The 22,193-nt window shown below is 35.5% G+C and overlaps 1 protein-coding gene across 4 annotated transcripts in view; it reads right to left on the bottom strand.

Annotated features, from left to right (window-relative positions):
- Positions 1–15,782, bottom strand: part of dntt (deoxynucleotidyltransferase, terminal) — a 144,611-nt gene extending 128,829 nt beyond the window's left edge. For 3 of the 4 annotated variants that reach the window (XR_009273817.1, XR_009273818.1, XM_058794830.1), the window contains exons 1-2: positions 15,472–15,782; positions 9,609–9,783 (exon numbers count right to left, since the gene is read on the bottom strand). Coding sequence is in view for 2 of the 4 variants with exons in the window: in XM_058794830.1 (XP_058650813.1) it covers positions 9,609–9,783; positions 15,472–15,659 (363 nt within the window). In the remaining 2 variants the exon portion in view is untranslated. Of the gene's footprint in view, positions 1–9,608; positions 9,784–15,443 lie in introns of all 4 variants that reach the window. The other variant, XM_058794831.1, reaches the window with a different exon arrangement.
- Between the last annotated feature and the right edge of the window lie 6,411 nt (positions 15,783–22,193).

Genomic DNA, 22,193 nt, shown 5'->3' with positions numbered 1-22,193 from the left:
TTACAGCTGTGATGTCAGCGCTCTGGGAATAATTGCTTGATGTGATTACTGTACATACCAAATGCCAAGCACGCAGAATACCCAAGCAACTGCAAAGTTACATCATAGCAACTACATAGCAAAATCCTTCTAACTACCCAGAACCCTTACAATCACCAAGCAACGCCCTGGTAACCACCTTCGAAACTGCGTAGCAACACCCTGGCAACCACCCAGAAAACACAAACAACTGCAAAGCCATATCATGGCAACCACATAGCATAGCAACACCCTAGCAACCACCCAGAATACCCAAGCAAGTGCAAAGCCATATCATGGCAACCACATAGCAACATCCTAGTAACTACCCAGAAACCCTAACAACCACCAAGCAACATCCTGGTAACTACCCTCAAAACTGTATAGAAACACCCTAGCAATCACTTAGAATACCCTAGCAATGCCCTGGATACCACCTAGAACACCTTAGACACAATTACACACCTAGCAACCACTCTAGAAACCCCTTGGAAGTCACAGAGAACACAATAGAAATGACTTAGTAATTCCCTAGTGACCACCCATAACACCCTATCAAGTGCATAGCAACACCCTAGTAACCACACAGAATACCCAAGTAACTGCTAAGCCATATCATGGCAACCACATAGCAACATCGTAGTAACTACCCAGAAACCCTAACAACCACAAAGCAACGCCCTAGCAACCACCTACCACTTCTCAGCATCACGGAAGGATCTTTTGTGCAGGTAAACACTCACATTATCCTCAGAACACGTGAGAGTCTGGTTACACCTGCTAACAAATGTTTATCTCGTCACACAGGAACAGCACGATAACGACAGGATGCATCAGAATCAATTACAACTTTATGATTTACAATTATAGCCTGCAGCTCCAGTTTAGCCCTCATGAATTGGCGTTTGATTATTCACCCCCTCCCGACTCACTAAAGGATTACAGATGTAATGTCAGCGCTCTGGGAATAATTGCTCGATGCAACAGGAGTCTGTACCCGTGAAAATGACCTGCGCAATCATCTCGGCACATTGTGATAATGGCCGATTCAGAGATTCAACAGGAAAAGTGAACGCTAACACGCTGTTCTGACCGCCAGCTATTTTAGAGGCGTCGAGAATCTGAATGAAAAGAGGCCTGATATCTTCACTACCCTCCAGCAAAAGCATCGAGTGCTCAGAAGTGAGAAAAATCAGAGCCATTATTCGCCGTCAGGGGCGTCACCTCCTTCACGAGCATAAAAAGGCTGCATATAATGCCTGTATGATGACTATTTCAGGGCAAATCAGAAACTAATCTGGTCCCCCATTATGTTATGATAGTTAAAGGCACTTTCAGATTTAATTTCCCTTCCTGTGACACCAGACCTCACTGCGGGTCTCTGACTTCGCATGCCTTTTCACTGCCACTCAGGCAAAAATATTCATTTCCAATGTCTAAAAAATACTCAGTTTTGTCCTAGACAGCGGTAAGACTGCATGGAGATTATATGGAGACTCGGCAAGGTCTCAAACTGCTCAGATTTGCCAAGTCTAATATTTTCCATCAAATTCAAGTCAATTCCTCCATTAAGAGAAACTGAGAATCTGAGACAACGTTGATTTTTACATTATGTCTCCTGATCTATTACACTATGGAGGGCCAAATTACTCAAAATTAAATCATTAAATAAATGTTGAAATATATAAATAAATCTTTAAATACACAATGAAATAATTAAATACATAAATAAATCACAAACACTGTGGCTTTAATTCAGCGTAAGATAGACTAGGCCGAAAAAAGCATGGGCTGCTTATGCTCTGTTTACACGTGCAGCCAACATCTCCCGGATATTTCCTACTTGAATTAAAATTATGTTACAGGCAACGTTTTGACTGACAACTTCATCTGCAAGAGTCAACAACTGATCTTTTACTGTACCATGCTCAGCCATAGCTGATGCGAAAAACGATAAAAGGGCGCCTCAATTAGAAAAAGACCAAAGAAATCGAGTTTGAAAGGTGACGCCGCCCACTGAGTGACGTGCGACAACCGCAACCCTGAAAATGAAATGTGGAGGGAGGAAATAAATGAAGAAATAAATACATTAATTAATTAATAAATTAATTAATTAATTAATTAATTAATAAACTAATGAATGAAAAAATAAATGAATAAATATTTATATATTTATTTCTGCATTTAATTATTTCATTATGTATTTAATGATTTATTTATATATTTCAACATTTTTTTAATTTTTAGTAATTTGGTCCTACATAGCCCTCCATACTCCATATTACACATCCCTGAATTTTGAAATAAAATAAATAATAAAATAAAATAAATTCAATTAAATTAAAAATTAAAAAATCTGCTGATTTGCAATAGAAAGGGCCTAATATTACCTAAATTGATTATGCAGAATTCAAGTATATTAATAAAAACTTTCCATCATGTACAGTTTTTTCACAAAATAATTATGAAGATTTCTCTAATTATCTATGAAACTAAAACATTAAAAACTTCACGTACTAAAATTACTAAGAATGAAATAAAAATAAATTATTGATAAATGTTAATATAAAAAATAAAAATGACAAAAGCGCATTGGATTACAAAAAGCTAAACTAAACTTCAAAGTACTAAAATGACCAAAATGGAAATTCAAACTAATTAAAGATAAACATAGATATTAAAAAATAATAAAAATGAAAAAGGCACATTAGATTACTTAAAATGTTAAATTAAACAGAAATAAAAATGAAAATATTACAATAACAAAAGGGGAAAAAAATGTTAATTGAAATAAAACTGAAAAAAGAAAATGAATATTAAATTAAATATGAATATTAATTTTTTCAAATTATAATATATACATATGTGTGTGTGTGTGTGTGTGTATAAAAATGTTAAGGATTCATCAAAATACATAATTTAACTTATAATGTGTGTAAAAATATGTTCAAATATTCCATTTAATGTCAAATAACTTAACATAAATACACATTTATAAATAAAAGAGCTGTTTTCACAAAATCTGTCACTTTCTGTTGCTGTTTGGATGCAGTAAAAAAATGCATCCTATTTACTGACAATGTGTGAAGTGCTCCAGCAAAACAGGATATTTTTGGAATCAGCGGCACAAAATTAGTAAGGAAGAAATATTGGATTTCATTCAGCAGATATGATGCAGGGCAGTTTAATAGAGCAATAGCATTCCTCTTGAGTGTCTCTCATGCTACAATTACACTGTTTTGGGAACGAATTAAAAGTGCATTACATCTGGCACCAGGGGGCGCAATGCAGCAATCACATCTGGAGGTCACAGACACTGAAAAGAGGTTTTTTGTCTGAGGATAGACTTCACCTCAACAGGCCGAAACAATGAGCTGAAATGAATGCAGGTGAGAGAAGCGTCTGCTGCGGGTTAATGACCAACACTTGAGCAGGTGAGCCGAGTCGCTCGGGTTAATGAGATCACACCCTGAACACCGGCCCGGCTCGGGTTCACGTCCCTCCTGATTGGGCCTCCGCTTCCTCTCCAAGTGCATGACTGATAGCGAAACAGATGTCTCTGAAGACACACACACACACACACGCTCACACTCGTTTCTGATCATCCCATCCGTCTAGACGGCAGAGAGAGGTGTATTTATCTGTGTTTCTTACAACCATTACGAGTCAGTGGGTGTAAAAGCTGCAGCTTGTCGTCAGGAGAGAAAGAGAGCCGTGAAGGTGACTGAAGAACGACATTTTTAGAGCGCTTATAAAGGCAACTTCTTTTGAAGCGGTGCATTTTGGCACTTCTACACCTCATCATGCATCGTTATAAAAGGAATAGTTCAGAATCCAGTGCTAAAACTACAGATGTTAAGAAAATACTTGTCATCAAATTGTATAAAGCTCAAATAAAATAAAAATAATTACTACATGAAAAACGTACAAATGCTGCCTTGGCAACTAAATTAAATAAAAAGAGCTTAAGTAAAAAAATAAAATACTAAAACTGAAGTAAAAATAAATTAAATAATATTTTAAAATAACAAAATATAAATAAATAAAAATGACAAAAGCACATAAAATTACTAAAACTTAAACTAAAATTAAAAGTTTAAAATTACTAAAACTAAAATCGAAATAAAAATGACTTAAAGCTAAATAGAAATATTTTTTAAAAGTTTTTGGTAATTGAAATGAAGCTGAATATATATATATATATATATATATATATATATATATATATATATATATATATTAGTTGAAAAACAAGCTTAAACCTAGAAAAAATAGAAAAGAAATATTGTATTGGCAATTAATTGAAATAAACTGAAGTTGAAGTACTGAAATTACTAAAACCAAAGCTGAAATGAAATGAATTAAAGCTAAATTGAAATATAAAAAACTATGTTCATTAAAATAAAGCTGGAAAAAAAAAATTAAAATAAAGCTGGAAAAATATCAAATATACAAATTAGATGTACTTAAAGTACTAAAATTAATCAAACTATATTAATTAAATCTAAAAATAAAGAAATATATATATATTCATGGTGCTAGAAATGTAAAATGCTTTGGATTAAAGAATCTGCCAAATGCATAAATGTAAATAATAACCCTGGTTCTCTCCAAAAATTAAAAATGTCCTCAACTTTCTCAATCCTTCATTTAACAACCTCTGTTTGTCTTCTGCCAAGGACAAAATATAGCATAAAAACATCATTTGTCTTGCACTCTGTATATTCTGACTCTTGAAATCATCTGACAGCATTGCATGAGAAACTTTAAGTCATTCATTGATAAATCTCCTCTTCTTAAACCTTATTTATTGTCATGTTTTTCATCTGTCACACAAAAATCAATGACGTTCAGTGACATAAAACCTGCTGTAATGCACCATTTTCTTCACTCAAAGCATCTTGGAAATTACTTGGAATATACTATATATATTTTTGTCCTTTTTGGAGATTATGTTGTCATATGGAAGATTGTGCATGCAAATTTCTTCACAGAAATAACAGCATACGAGTCTGAAGTAAACAATGACAGAAGTCTCATTTTTGGCTGAATTATTCCTTTAATGTCGCAGATCAATTATTGTCTTCTGCATCATTACCTGACTCTTGATATTCTGATCAATCAAAGCATCTTCATTCGAGCCGCTCGATGCTAAACGCCTCAATCAATGCCGGCCAAAAGTAAACAAGCCATTTTCTGGTCTGCGGCACTAAAGCGGCTACAAGACAAACTCAGGTTCACAGTCATAAGTCCTGCGAGACGCGCGGCGAGAGCGCAGCTTTTGGGCACGGTTAGCGGCGACGCAAGATGGACAACTTGTGCTCGTCTGTATCCCACTGAGAAGGAGAAGAGAGATTAATGGAGTTTGTGAAACAGGCAGCATATTTCTTTATTTGGGGCACATATGCTGCGGAAGCGCCCACGGCGTTGTCCAGGGGTGGAGAATCAGTCTTCAGCGTCAGTTAGCGATGCACTACGAGGCCCGGCGTCGCGCTGATGCCTCTATTTGACGCTGTATTGAGCATCACTCTGAGGCTGTCAGGCGCTGGCCTTACGGCTTTATGAAATGTGCACTTTGCAACCAACATGTGAAATTTAATGTGCTTTCCCATTATTTCCCAAAGCGGCTGTGAAGTTGCTTTCTATAGAAATGTAATTTAAGCGCATTCAAGCTCTGAGAATTCAATGGAGCTGTCAAACGAATGGGGAGAATGCTTTTTGGAGATAAAAGAACAAACATTCGGCATTGAATCTGCATTTGTGAGTGTTTGCTGGTCATGCATTTGAACAAAGAACATGCAACATTTTTTATTTGATCTATTCCTCTTCAATTTCAACCTTCATTTCTAAGATGTGCATCCCTTCATTATTTTACATATGTGCAGTGTCATGTCAGAAACCCTTTCAGGCTCACAGCGACACCCAGTGCTCCAATAGTTGTTATTACATCTAATAAACAATATGACAGATTTAAAGGAATATAGTTCACCCAAAAATTAATATTTGCTGAAAATGTCCTCACCCTCATGTCATCCAAGATTAGGATGAGTTTGTTTCTTCATCAGATTTGTAGAAATGTGTCTCTGCATCAGTGTCTCAGCAATGGATGCTCTGCAGTGAATGGGTGCCGTCAGAATGAGAGTCCAAACAGCTGATAAAAACACCACAATAATCCACACTACTCCAGTCCATCAGTTAATGTCTTGAGAAGACAAAAGCTGCACGTTTGTAACAAATAAATCCATCATTAAGATGTTTTTTTTTCACTTTAAACCGTTGCATTCGGCTGAAATATGAGTCCATAATAATAACACTTCCTCCAGTGAAAAGGTCCATGTACTGTTGTCTCTCACATCAAAATCCAGCCACATACTGTATTTGTTTAGTGCTTGATCTGTGCAGATTTCTCTCCTGATTCAGACCAGAACACTTTTTCACTGGAGGAAGTGTTATATGGATTATGGACTCAGATATTAGTTAAAAATGTCTTAATGCTGGATTTGTTTCAGCTTTTGTCTTCTCCAGATGTTAACTGATGGACTGGAGTGGTGTGAATTATTGTGATGTGTTTATCAGCTGTTTGGACTCTCATTCTGACGGCACCCATTCACTGCAGAGCATCCATTGCTGAGACACTGATGCAATGCTACATTTCTCCAAATCTGATGAAGAAACAAACTCATCCTAATCTTGGATGGCCTGAGGATGACTAAACTTTCAGCACATTTTCAATTGACTTTTCACTCTTGAAATTGTTCAAATAGCCCAGTTAAGCTTAAAAATTAGATGTGTTACAGAATCAAATAGAACTACACTGTTTAGGTTGCAACATTCTTTTAAACCAACGCCATTGTCTATGGCAACATCCTAAACTGGAAAATGACTGCAAAAAACTGTAATACCGACAAAAACTCTAATTGGTTATTAATTCTTTATAGAAGTTGGTAGGTTTTGATACATTTGGAAAAACTCAGTGTTAAGTGTCTCATTTGCTATTCATGAGGTTAATAATACTAAATGAACAAGTTCAAAATGTGACGAGCACATGACCTGTTTTGATTACTACTAACTGCATTTAACATGTTCACCATCAACATTTGAACTGTTGATGCTCAAACAAAGCAGCGTGTGAGCTTTTAGCACATGAATATTTAATGAGGCCAGCAGTGATTCGTTTATGATTCTAGCACTGCATGAATCAACCTAGATGCCATATTTCATTCAGTAGGCTGTAAAGTCTTTATGTCTTTGGTCACATCTAATTCATACATGTTTTTGAACACTAGAAAGATCCATGATCCCAAAGTCAGTGGGTTTTTTGAATGTTTTTTGGTTAAATGTCTGAAATTAGGTCTATAATTGAACACAAGCTCAAGATATTTGAATGTTTTATTCTACGACACAATATATGCTAGTAGTAATACCTTTTTTTTTAAAGCCTTTACTTTTTGCTAACACGTTTCTAAATGGGACTATAGTGGTTGTGGGTGACATTAAACATCATCAAGCCGAAAAGATAAACTCATCTACTTACTAGTCGCTTTTACAGCCTTGTTGTGTTTATAATCACACACACTTTATAAATTATTCTAACTCAAACGTTCAGGGAAAATGTGTTTTAAATAAAGACTAAACGAGTTGAATGAAGCTTAATGGTGGTGATGTTGAAGTCATGTGACTGTGGGTAGTTTGTAATTCGTATAGCCTATGTTTCTCTTCAAATTTCATAAAAGCTGTGTGCATTTGTGAAGATTATCATGATGAACAAAACATAAACATCACAAACAATTGTTCGTCACAAGCTTATTTTTTTTCTATTTCATGAAAGCAGAATCAGTGTTATTTTAGTATGTTTGACATACTATATAGTTTGAAGTAAATTTTATTTTATATTTTGTTTTTAATTGTAATTTTAGTTCATTTTAGTAATTTTGTTGTGTTTGTAATTTTTATTTTTTGTCTATATACTGTAGATTTTAAGTTTTAGTTTATTTAGTTTTATTATTTGATGTGTTTTATATTATTTCAGTCAGTTTCATTTATTTTAAGTAATTAATTTTTTCATTTTAGAAATATTCTAAAATATTCTTCATTTTAGTTCATGATTGAGGAGAATTGAGTGATCATGGGTGAAACAAATGGGAATGCTAACAGATTTGTTCATTTCTTGAATTATTAGATTTTATTTTTATATTTTACTTTTTCATTTTTGCTATATATTTAGTACTTTGGTTTATTGCTTTTTTTTAAAATGCCCATATGTCTTTTATTAAGCTTTCAGTTTTAGTTATTTAATACTTCAACAAACTAAACAAAAATGATAAATGTGGCTTTGGCAACTAGCTGTTTTTGAATCATTTTTCTGTATTTTATTTTATTTTAGTTCATATTTTTATTTCAAATAATGATATTTTATTTGTTTGTTTTATTTAAGTTTTAAATAACCCTGAGCAAAACTGAGTGATTTCATAGGTGAAGTAAATGGGAATACTAACATTCTGATTTCATTTTTATTTTAGTTAAAGTTTTAGCAATTTTGTATTTATTTATTTATTTATTTTTTTACATTTTTATTATCTTTTGATTTTTTTAAATATTTCCACACAGTTTTTATTAAGTTTTAGTTTTTGTGGAATTTTTATATATATCTTTTATGTTTTATTTAAAGTAATGAAAATGTTTTTAGGTGCTTTTTATATCAGCTGAAAGTTTTAGCAATGTGTTGTTGTTTTTTTATTTTATTACCTTTTGCTTTTAAAAAATATGTCTATACAGTTTTTTAATAAGTTTTAGTTTTTGTTATTTTAGTACTAAAACTGAACAAAAATGAGAAATGTTGCCTTGGCAACTTGATTTTTTATATATTCTTTCTATATTTTAGTCAATATTTAAAGTAATGAAAACATTGTGTGTGGTTTTGGGTTTGATTTGATTGGGATTGATTTGCACTGAAATTATATAGCTTGGAAAATAATTGGTGTTTATTTATTTTTTTATTTATTTTTTTTCAGAATGCCACCAGCCAGAAAAGACCATCTCTTCTCATCATATGTGTATAATATCACTGATGTTGTCCAAAATGGCAACAGTGACAGAGATGGAAGTTTTAAAGTCAAATGATAGAAGTTTTCATGTAGTTCATCAGGTTTTGTAAATATAATCTGAATGTATTTTTATAATGTTTTTTTTTTCATACAAATATGATTTATTTTACCATTATTGTGTGAGTATTAGTGCATATATTAATATAGGTCACTGTTATGGGGTTACAAAAGCATTACACCCTGCAAATGAATCTTTAGATGTTCTCTACATTTGTTCAGTGAGTACAATCACTGAAATGCTGCTACCCAAGAGCCCCACATTGCAATAAATATAACATTTCCCTAAAAACTGACTACAATTTCTGCATTAGAGGCCTCCTACAGAAACATTTAAAAGGTTAAATAATTTTTTTTTTTATATATATATATATATATTTGTGTCTTTGAGGGTTAAACATAATAACCGGTGAAACACACAGCAATGCTAACAGATTGTGGAAAAAAGACAGCTACTCTTTGTTATATGAGCTTCTCAAGTGCACTTACTTGTATGTAATGTCTGATTTCCACAGGCACGGGCCGGCCGGCGCTCATGCTCTCAGTAAACCAGCTGATGTGCAACACGTGTTTGTCATGAGTCTCTCTGAAGCCCTGCTCCTCCAGCCAGCTCCAGAGCTCCTGCGCCGCGTTCCCCTCCGACACGACGTGCGTCACATCAGCACTGCCAACCACACACACACACACACACACACACACAACATTAGATGCACATAATGGATCCCAGATCGTGTGGCACATAAATAGCTGTTTTCAAGCTCCTTAATCCAGTTTCACAGCTACTCTACGACTGATTGATTCTCTCACACACACCCACACACTCTCGTCCGGCGGTTTTCATTCCTCCAGCGGTTCTCAATGATCAGATTATACCATATGAAATCAAATCAGGTGGACTTTCACACATTAGGATGTGAATGTGACGTGTGTGATGATCAGACATATAACACACACACACACACACACAGTCAGTCCTGAGCTTTCAGCACTTTGCTAAATGACTGAGTCTATCAGAGCAGTCGGCTAAACCAAATTACCCCCATCGTGCAGCGCTCGCAATCAGACACGCAGAGGTACAATAGCAGAACGGACAGGTGCCGCTGTGGATGTTTGAAATTAGCCCGAGACGGAGAGCGCTTGAGGGAAATCGACCGCTGACGTGGCTTGCGAGACTGATTTACTCACTTCTGTTTGCCATCAGTGGGAAAACTCTCTCATCTTTATTCTTTACAAATGTAAATCTGGATTGTTTGATTGAATAACAAAAAACAACACTTTTTATGGTCTGACTACTTTAGCATTATTATAGGCCTACTATTAGAATATTTATACATATTTAGAATTAGCTTTCATTTTTATATTTTCAGTTTAAGTTTTAGTAATTTTGTTATGTGCTTCAGTCATTTTTATTTTTGTAAAATTTTGCAGTTTTTGTAATTTCAGTATTTTATCTAATATTTGTATTTTTCAGCTTTATTTTAATTAACAAAAAATGTTTTATTTATATTTATAGTTTTTTTATATTTCATAGTTTATATTTCTATTTAATTTGAATTATTTTTCCCTCCAGTTTTAGTAATTTCAGTATACTTCAACTTAAACTTATTTCAGTTTATTGCCAAGGCAACAATTCACATTTTTTTCTCAAGTTTTTTTAAGTTTAAGTTCATCAAATATTTATATTTATTTATTAAAATTCACAAAACTTAGTTATTAATACTGATATTTAAATAATTAAATTTTTACTGCAGATTTAGTTTTAGTAATTTTTGTATTTCAACTTATTTCGGTTAGCTGCCAAAGCAACATTGATTATTTTCAATCTAAAGTTTTCTATTTCTATTCATTTCAGTTTTAGTAATTTTATTACTTACACTTATTTTGGTTAGTTGTCAAGGCAACATTTCTAATTCTCAAGTTTTTAATTTTATTTTTTAGCTTTATTTCAATTAATAAAACTTACCCTTTTATATTTCTATTTAGTTTTAATTCATCAGTTTTATTTCAGTTTTAGTAAACCAAATTATTTCATATTTTAGCTTTATTTCAATACTTTTAGTAATTTGAGTACTTAAACTTATTTCAGTTAGTTGCCAACTAATGAAAACATTTTTTAATAAGTCTATTTAACAATAACACACTGATTTGACTTGAAATCAGAGAAACGATACATTATTAGTCCAACATATTTAATCATTTTTTACAGTTTTTAAAGAAAATATTACTGGTGTTTGTCTGTGCAAAACTCAATACCAAAATGATAAGGTGTTTGCCAGGGCGTCGCTATGCAGTTGATGTGTGGCCAAAGTCAAATGAGCCTCTGACTCTATACCATGAATCTGAAATTCATGCACCAGAGTATTTAAATTGCAAGCAAATTTGTCATATTTTTCAAGATGACAATGTTTGCAATTAGAAGTCAGAGAGACCGACACAAACTCCCACGAGATCAAATGATCTGAATTTTATAGCTCTAAACTTTCACTGCATGACTCATTTGTGTCTATTTTTATTCCTCCGAAAGGAATTTTAGCAGAAGCATCCGAGCTGATGCCGAGCAATGAACGAGCAACCCTGTGAGCAACGGCATTTTCCTCTTACATTAAACTCCACTGGAAGCCAATCACGCTTTGATTGATTCAAACAGCTTCAATATATCATAAGATGTGCATTATGAATGTTACAGCTCTTCCTGTGCAGCGTCTCCGCTCCGTCTCTATCACGACATGCATCCGTGTGCAGCGTAATACCAGGGGATTTATTATAGGGCATTGTATTATCAGACTTGTACTGATATCAAATCCTCACTGGCTTATGAAATGTCAGTTTTCGGCTCATCACGACGGGTTTCCTGTGGTTGGCTGCAGACCGCATGCAGCCGTAGGCCGCTCGAGCTCAAGCTGCATTTCTGGGAATGGTGCCATCGCTCAGCTGGGTTCGGCACGCTACGCTACGGCAAACTGCTGGCTGCTGTTATGCCCATCTACCCAAACAACTCCCACTGGTGCTTCTCCACCTGCACAAACTGGCACCAACAGTCCAGGATCGCATCTAACCAAGCAGCCATGAAGAGAAGAATAACAGATGACACTTCACACGTGATGTTCGGCACATTACACACTCTGATATTGTGCTTTCGACTTCAAAACAAGTTTGGTTCTTCTTGAAGCTGTTAATCAATAGCTGCACGATGAGGTTTTAATAGATGGTTTCTGTGCTATTATTACAACGTCATTTTCTATGCAACCCTCTGTCTAGAAACGCATGGAGACTCCAGCCGCCCTAGTCATTATCACTGTGATTTGCATAAAATTGTATGCAAATGAAACTATTTTATTACACAGTGAAAAATAGAGCTTTTAATTGTTTGCCAAAGATGTACGTCACTCACCGTCTCTAAATAGGGAAACTATCTCTACTGGGATCTGAATGACTCTTGAGTAGGATTTAAAGCAACAAACACAGAAAATGCCTCTGACTGTTTTCACACTTGGTTCATGGTTCATCAGTTTTACATACATTTACCTCAAATCAAGTGTGGTCATTGGCATTTTTTAAGCTAAACCAACTATTAAAGCCTAAACGTGTTTTTATGAAAAATGTTCATTGAATGAAAAACGTATTTACCCTCTCCCTGGATGTTTTATATAATAAAATGTTTTGCTGAGACATACTTACTTCTGTTTAAGTTCTGTTCAAATTCCCTAAAAATGATTGAACCAAAGGTTCAATGCTTAAATTTGCTGTTAATTTACTCACCCTCATCAGGTCACCCAAGATAGGTGAACTGTGTGATTCATAAAATGCAAGTCAGCAGCTATGCACTGTAAAAAAAAAAAAAAAAAGTTGAGCCAACTTAAAATTAAGGCAACCAGCTTCAGCAGATTTTTGAGTTTGCTCAACTTATTTTTGTGGGAGTTTCTCTAATTTTTTTGTTGTATAAATTTAAAACGACAAGTTGAGAAAACTCAAAAATCTGCTGAAGCTGGTTGCCTTAAAATTTTAAGTTGGCTCAACTTTTTATTTTTTTTTACTGTGTGGTTTTGAGAACTAAAAAAGATACAAAAATAATACATCTAGCTCAAGGTAGATATATCAAGGTCTTATGAAGCAAAACAATCGGTATGTGCAAGAAACTGAACATTATTAGCCTACCTGTAATCCATAGCCTCAGACGAGCGGTCTGCTTCCAGGCACGTATTGAACAGGGTTGCCAGGTCTGCATAACAAAACCAGTCCAATTGGTACTAAAACTAGCACAGTTGCCTTCAGGGGAAATTGAATCGCGGGACTGTTTTCTAAATCCCGCTCCCGCAAACGTTCTAATAGTGTGAATAATTTTTGCGCAGCAGGGATCGATATGCAGGGTATTGAAATCTGTTCACTTTCACTTTAGATTTCGCCATCATGCGCACTCTGTGTTAGGGCTGCTCGATTATGGAAAAAATCATAATCACGATTATTTTGGTCAATACTGTAATCACGATTATTTAACACGATTATGAGGGGGCCATATGACCAAAACTTTATATGAGTTTTTTTTTTTTTTTTTAAGATAGTGATACATATCAAATATATATTTCCTGTAAATAAGGTTGCTATGACAACTACATTGTAGAGACCAGCGAAATTTAACAATTCTCAATATCACAGCAGAGTAGGCTACTAGGTAGCTAACTATTAGTAACAAACAAACAAACAAAACGTCCTCAAAATGATTGAAAATAATTAAATTGTTAGTAATAAAATTTTTTTTAAAAAAGCAAAGGACAAATACAATAAAATAATACGATACAAATAAGATACAAATAAAGGTGTACATGAATAATCACTAAACGCCACATTTTTGCATGTATTTGACCATTTAGGCGTGCACCTTGAGCTAAAAGATGACTTTACATGTCCGTGTTCTGTTCCGTCTCTGAGCGCATCACAGAAATCTTTTAAAAACACAAATAAATCTAATATACTTCAATAAATCAAGCACGTCCCATTTTGCGAAAGTCATGTTACATGATTTTACTGATTTGAACGTGAAATTGGGCTTTTATGGAGAAACGAAAGCACAGAGCTGGAAAGGTTATAAAAGTTATTTTCATAATCGTTGGAGGCCAAAATCAAAATTGAAACTGTTTTTCGATTAATTGCACAGCCCTACTCTGTGTGTAAAGGGAGCACATCTTACAAGACCAGATATTTGTTAATGAGCTCAGGATCTGTTGAGCATCAAATCCTCCAGCATGGTCCTGTCAGTCATCTTTGAGTTTTGATATTTGGGATATGGTCATTGTTCTACTCTGGGCTGTTTTTGATTGGCCATTGAGTTAAATTTGTCACGCAGACCTGGCAACCCTGGCTGTATGGAGCAGAGTAGACATTTTCAGGTTAGAATTGTAGCGGTACATTTTCCAACTGAACTAATGCGGCGATCTAATTCGTTAACTTATACTATATCACTATGATGCATTTAAAAGTTAATGACCAAACATATCGTTATAAAAGTTCACAATGTTGCTGCAGATGAAATATAGCCTAATGCAATTACCATTAAATAAATAATCAATGTCTAACCATGAAAAAAATATCACTCAAACCCCTTTCTCTGTCTCACATATCTGCCACGTTTGTAGTTTTGTAACACTTTTTATGCGTGTTTGTAGTTCTAATTGAATCCCCGTGCAATGTGTTGTCGGCAATATTAGCCATTTTAGTGTGCATTGATCTGCACTTCAAATTCTGAAGTGGTAGACCATCTTTGACATGCTCATTTCAACATACTACAATTCGGGACATACTAATTATATTTTTGAATACTATTTAGGACAGATACGCTCTCAGAAATAAAGGTACAAAAGCTGTCACTGGGGCGGTACCTTTTCAAAAGGTACATGTTTGTACCTAAAGGGTCCATTTTGGTACCTTAAAGGTACATATTAGTACTTAAAATGTACACATTTGAACCTAATAGGTGCAAAAGTGTACCTTTTGAAAAGGTACCGCCCAGTGACAGCTTTTGTACCTTTATTTCTAAGAGTGTAGTATGAGATTTGGGACACATCATACATTTTTTTGTTTTGTTTGTTTGTTTTTTCAAAACGACAGAGGTCCCCCGATGGGCAAGAAAGTAGCTGCTGACTTGCATTCTATGAGTCTCCAAGGACCACGGTTTCAACTAAAAATCTTCTTTACTGTGCTAATGAAGAAAAAAAGTCACAGACATCTTGGCCTGAGGGTGAGTAAATTAACAGCAAATGTTTATTTTTGGGTGAACTCTCCTGTAATAATGCGAGACTCTGAAATATAAATTAGGTCACGGTGTCTCACCTCATCCATTGTTTTCTGTGTCACGTACCTGAGAGCATCGTCTACGCAGAAGCCCTTTGATCTGGCGAGATTAGACAGAAAATTCCTCCTGCTTTTTCCCATCCTCCTCTCCACCAGGTACAGAGTCACATCCCTGAACTTCACCTCCTCGTGACCCCCAGCGAAGGCAACTTCAGGCCGCCGACGCTTTCGAGTAAGAAGAGCTGTTGGAAACATCTCTGAACCAGGGCCTGGGGCTTCTGTCGCATATTCTTCAAAGCTGCATGGAGTGATGCCGTTGATGTCTTATTTTCCTTTGACAGACAAAACTGGCAGTTGGTGTGGCGTGTTTGTTTATGGTTTTGGCAAAGAGTAGAAGAGTCTTACAACAGGTGCTTTTGATTTGGCACTCGTTCTGATAGGGCACTGCCAAAACTACCACTAACAGATGGATGCAGAACACCGGGTCACGGGGAAAAAAAAAGGAAAATAATATCTGCACTGAGGGAAACGTTGAATAAATAGCACAGAGTATGTTTTCACAAACTCACTGGTATGGCAATGTGACACCACAGGCCTTTATACCACACGATCACACACATTAATACCTGATTCTTTAATTTAGACCACTCTGAACGTATAAAATGTAAAAGATATGATTGTTTCTGAATAAAAATCCTAAATTTAGCTTGTTTTGGAAATGACACAAAGCTACCCTCATTTCAGATATTGATATTTTCATCATTTACTCTTCCTCTTGTCAGTCCAAACCTGTGTGTCTTTCACAAAAGACAACAAATTAAGATATTTTGAAGAACACTGGTAACCAAACAATGTTAAGGCTCATTGACTTCCACTGTATGGACCAAAAAAAACACTTTTCTCAAAATATCTTGTTCAAGAAAAGAAGACAAAATGTCCAATTTGTAATGGCGTGGGTGAGTAAATGATGACAAAATGTTCATTTTTGGGTGAAATGTCCCTTTAAAATCTTAAAATGAGATGTGTGACCATCACTTCTCATTTCCATGGTAAATCTATAGAAAGTTCAAAAAACTCTGGTCAAAAAAAAACCTGTCATGATGATAATGGTGTTATCTAAATGCATCTGAAGTAACTTAGGTTTACTTGATAATTCGTACATTCGTGACTATATGATCATCAGGCTTTTGAGGAACATTTATTTGTTCATCTCTCAAGCATCACTGTATTGCATTGCATTATATGTTCTGATCATCTTACCAAGACATATTATTGGAGATGACGACGACAGATATATAATTTTATGTCAGTATCTGCTGTTATAAAGACCTCATTGATTTACATCACAAGCATCAGAATTTCATACTTTTGTCAATATAAGTATAAATATCAGCATTTGCACCAAATTACACATTTTTGATCAGTTTGAGTCTCTGAATAAAGCTAAAATTAATTCTCACTACATCAGACTATATGAGCCCAAAGCAGAACGATGTATCAAATATAATACTCAACAGAAAAACACAAATGCGAAGGTCAACATGATTATTTCAGACTAGATGGAAGGCTGCAGAAAAGTTTTCCTAATTGAAGAATCCCCTTCATTGCAACTCCTCTTCTATAACACAAGCAGTATTAGCCTAAAATAACAAAAGGCATAAACGGATGCAAACATGGCAAATCTACTAAAAATAGGATTTGAAGCCAAGCACCTTTGACATAGGGGAATTAAAGTAAATTGGGACACTTTTGCCATTGAGACGACTGGAGAAAAATGGCCCAATTATCCTAAATCAACCCTATTGCACTACAAAGCAATAGTATATGTCTCTCTCTTTCTAATAAATGGTTTTAGCTGTTGCAGTAATTCCAGTGAAAACAAATCTCACCACCAATGTCAACAAATAATATGGACATTGATTTGTGCACAGGGGTGTCATCAAGTTGGTGCAGAAAAACCCCCCTCATAAAGTGTTGCAATAAAATCTAAAGCACACAATTCCCTTGATTTCATCATTTTATCTGTAGCATTAAGGTTTGTCCTCATGGAAATCACTGGAGCCTGTTAATTAGAAGTCGTCCACATGCTTTAGGCCATTTAGTGTGTTTTCAACACCATTTGGGATACATCTGTCTCACTTTGGCATATCATATGAGATGGATGGTGGGCAAATTGGGATTCAATCCATATGTTTGCAGCCACAGCATCTCTGAAAACAATGCTTACACGAGTCTGTTTCAAGCTGTTTTCAGTGAGAATATGTTCTGCAGGTGAATCTGAGAGAACTTTACCTTGTTTTTCTTGTTGCATCTCACAAGTGCTGGACTGAATGTCTCCACTGAGTTGTCGTGGGATTTGAGAGGGCTGATCACAGTGATAAACCTCTACAGCTGTCCAGTAATGTCCAGCAGTTTCCTCACAGACGTGGCACATATGTAGTACAGCACACCATCCTGCTCCTACCGCACCACCATCTGCCTGAGCGAGCTAATGAGCCTCTGCCCGCTAAGAAGAAACCCTTCATTAGCTGCTGAATGGATGCTAAGTACCATATGTGGAGATGAACTGGTCATTGAGGGTTTTTTAGATCTTTATTATGCCTCTTCTTTACAGAAGAACTCACACTGTTTCCTTCAGTGCATCATTCACTTCCTACTGCTTTGTTTACTTATTCTGTTGACGCTTTGTTGAGTTTTTTCCCAGTTTCCTTTTCTTTTTTTTTTTTGCTTATCTTTGTCTTCATCTCTGTTATTCTAATGCATGCTCTAAGCAAACATATTACAGTTTTCACCAGGCTATTGATGAAACAGGTGCACAACTCTGGTTTCTAGATATGACTCTGGTCTCATATATAGAGACCAAATTTTTCACCTGCTTTATCATTGAGAACATCACTCTCTCAACTTCATCCAATAAAAAATAAAATAAAATAAAAAACATAATAGCAAACACCCTAATAACTGCACAGCAATAGAACACAACAGTCAAGTTGTGGAAGTAAAAATCCCTTTCATTTTCTACATAGAGGAATCGATTTTTAATGATAACTTAGAAACCTTTAAAGACTGACTTACCGTGAGCTACGAGGTTGTTAATCAGTGGTATATGCATTTGTTAAAGCCATCAAACTGCATTATTCTAACTTATTTTTTTAATAATCATGTTCAACAGCGAATTTCATGGTGAAAACTGGCATTATCTACAATTCAGCAGAGATCTCTTTTTGTCTGATTGTCTTTTGATCTGATTTTCAAATAATTTTTTGCTTCAAATCAAAGTTTGTAATGTTGTGACTCAGTGTGGTTCAGTCATGGCTTTATCGAAGACATTTTAAATAATTTAAACTGGGTTAAAGTGGAGCGCGAGTTAATGAAGCATAAAGAAATAGAAAGTTGAACGAAATTCAAATTTTAGTTGGGAAGCAAACACTTGCATTTTTTGTTTGTATGCCTAATATGTCGAAAATGCCAAACGTTTGTTTCACTGATCAGTTAGGAATTCATAAATCACGTAAACGATAGGCCTATTTTCAATTCAAAAAGGCCATATTTGAGGAAAAAGTCAAGCAATTTAAATCACTCTCTAACTTATCGTAAAACAGCTGTCAAATATTCAATGTTTCGCTATTTGCAAGCATTCTCCAAGCTTCCATATTTTGAGCTGCATCTCGTCGTATTAATGGAGTATTTCACTGGTTGGCAGTAAACCGGTTACCTCACCTAAATAGCTATATTCCTAGATTTGTTGGATGTTATCTTTGGAATGGAAATATGGATATTTTATTTCTAAACACCATACTTTTCGCTTATTTCAGTTAATGTCATAAAACTAGCGAGCTAAGCTAGTAGTAGTGCTGACACATGAGTGAAGACGCGAAACGCGGAGGAACAGGCAAACCGAATCAATTAAGTGAGTTATTTACGCTGGAACCGCTCCGATTGATTCAAACTCGTGACTCACTAGCAAAACAAGTAAGATCCATTAATTTTCGAATTTCGGTATGGTTTGTAAAATGTAAAAGCACATAGTGTTGGGTGAAACTGAGCTTTTTGAAACTCTGAATCAGTTTCGAAGAGCTCTAAGCGGATCGCGAATCATTTGATTCAGACTTCACAAGTCATTTAGCGAATTGTAAGATTAGTGATCCGCGCTCCAAAGTCCCGATCTGAAATGATGAGGGCCTTTCGCACTGCAGGAACCTTTTTATAGTACCCGAACTAATTGTGCAACTACCCACTTTTTGGCGTGTTCACACCACGGGAACTAGGAACTGTTTTAGTTCCCGGAACTCCGTTTGGAGGAATTAGCTCCTACTTCAGAGTAGGGTCTAAAACTAGAACTAAAAGTATTCGCGATTTTGCGCGAACTATTTCCCAGCACCATTTAAAGGGTTGCATTCGCACCGACAGTGGGTACTAAGAAGTGAAGTAAGCCGGTCGACAGCGACGTCATTTGTGCGCGGCGTTCAACAACGAAAACAAAGAAGAACAACGTTAACAACAGGAGGATGGAGGACACTGTGATCGGAGCTGTGTTTTTGTTGTGTCTTGAGGGGTTCACAATAATGGACATGGAATGTCGACGTATACGTCAAGCGATCGGAAAGGAGTTCAAAATGTTCAAAAGTGCCTGCACTTCAGCGTCCGTCCATCTATCGCTGTTCTCCATTCTTGCGAAATATAAGTTGATGCGATGTTTACACAGTATGTGTTTACACGGCGTTTTAAATCATGGCGGGTGAGGGCGTTTTCGCACGCGTTTAGCCAATCAGCGTACACTTATGTCACGATAGTTCCTATGGAACTGTTTTAGACCCTACTCTGAAGTAGGAGCTAATTAGTTCCTCCAAACGGAGTTCCGGGAACTAAAACAGTTCCTAGTTCCCGCGGTGCGAACACGCCAAAAAGTGGGTAGTTCCACAATTAGTTCGGGTACTATGAAAAGGTTCCTGCGGTGCGAAAGGGCCTATAAGTGTACACTGATTGGCTAAATGCGTACGAAAACGCCCTCACCCGCCATGATTTAAAACGGCGTGTAAACATATACTCTGTAAACATTGTATCATACTGAGAGCATTTATAAACGGCATTTACATGAAGACTTCGTCTATGGCGTTTTGTGCTTCTATCAGCCTCAATGAAATGTAGCACTGCAAGTTGTCGTTGGAGATTCGACGTCCTCCTTTCCGTTCTTTCAGTCGCTTGACCTATACGTCCAAATTCCATGTCCATTATTGTGAAACACCGCGAGACACAACAAAAACACAGCTCCAATCCAGTGTTGCCAATTTAGCGACTTTGGTTTGCGAATCTTTATTCTAATCGGAATTTTGGAGCGTGTATCGTGTAATCTTATTCTGATTTTTTATTTACTATTTATTTTTATTTTTTATTATTAAAAAGTGCAAAACTTTAAACCATTAAGGCAGTAAAGTTATAAAAACAAAACAAGAAAAAGAAAGTATACACAAATAAATCCCTTAAAAAATGAATCATGGTTTTATTATAGTAAAAGTGTAGTAACAATGTTTTTGTTTGTTTGTTTTTGTATAGGCCTAATTACAGTTTTACCATAAATACGGTTAGTGTAGAAAAAGGCATGGTTAATTTGTGTTCACGGTGATTTACCGTGTTTTTTTAGTAGGCTAAAACGGTTAATTTTTGTAAGGGATGTATTGCCAGGTTAACAAAATGAATAAATAAATAAAAGTTTCTATATAGGATACTCATCTAGATCAACTTTGAATAATGAAAAGAGAGGTTTAGAGCCAGATTTCTGTTTATGTATGTGAAATTTAGCTAGCAGGAAACACAAATTATAAAAAGTTATATTTTCCTGTGTTTTCTCTTGTGTAGCGAGTCAAACAATCCAAAGAAAACATCTTTAAACTCACAAAATGAGATTGAATGAAGTAAATCTGAGCAAAATGTCCAAAAAGAAGTGAATGAATCTTCCTCAGAAGAGATAAAAACAGCAACTAACTTCAATGTCTGACTTATATTATAATTAAGCCTTTTGTGAAATTTGGATTAACTCATTAATCTGTTGCTTGACCTCTTCATATTTAAGGAGAGAACTATTTAGTTTCCAAAGTCGGACCAGACCAGCCTAAATTAAAAACGTACCTTTAAACCTTTATGTCCTGCAAACAACAAACAGAGCTCTGCTGCGTGATGCAGTGCAAGATTTTAAAATATTTGTGGGTACAATTTAGCCATTTCTAATTATTTTGGGGGAGGGGGTGTACTTGTCCTCCTCAATGTCTATGGTGGTTACAGCCCTGTATCTAGCTGCTGCATTAGGCCTCTATAAACACTCCCATCCAAATAACCTGTAATCACAGACCCATCTCTCTCTCTCTCGGAAGGAATCCTTAAATTGGACCAAAAGAAAACTACAGTAATGAGAGAGACCTTGTGCACAGAATCAGTACGGGTCATTTTCTCATAACCTCAGTCTGTGTGTTTGTCTTTGACAATGATGCTACGACTCTCATTAACTTGATGCCGGAGGTTAACTGGAGTCACACTGTAGCTTTTGTGTAATCGTAAAGCCACTTCCTCTCAATTCTTCATGTCAGTGAGGGTTTGGATCCGGTCCAGGATTAAAAACGCAGGCCGGTGAAAAATGGTCCGTGTCTGAACACCTGCAGAAAGACGATTCCTGGAACAACCGTATTAACAATAACTGCCATTAATTTTGTATAAAAACACTGCATTATAACATTATGAAGTAGCTGTTATAAAGTGAATAATTAATTCTTTGTAAATATAATACACAGTGCATCA

Source organism: Onychostoma macrolepis, chromosome 13 (genome assembly GCF_012432095.1).
Source record: "Onychostoma macrolepis isolate SWU-2019 chromosome 13, ASM1243209v1, whole genome shotgun sequence".
NCBI classification, from domain to species: domain Eukaryota; kingdom Metazoa; phylum Chordata; class Actinopteri; order Cypriniformes; family Cyprinidae; genus Onychostoma; species Onychostoma macrolepis.
This window is presented reverse-complemented; position numbering and strand designations above follow the sequence as displayed.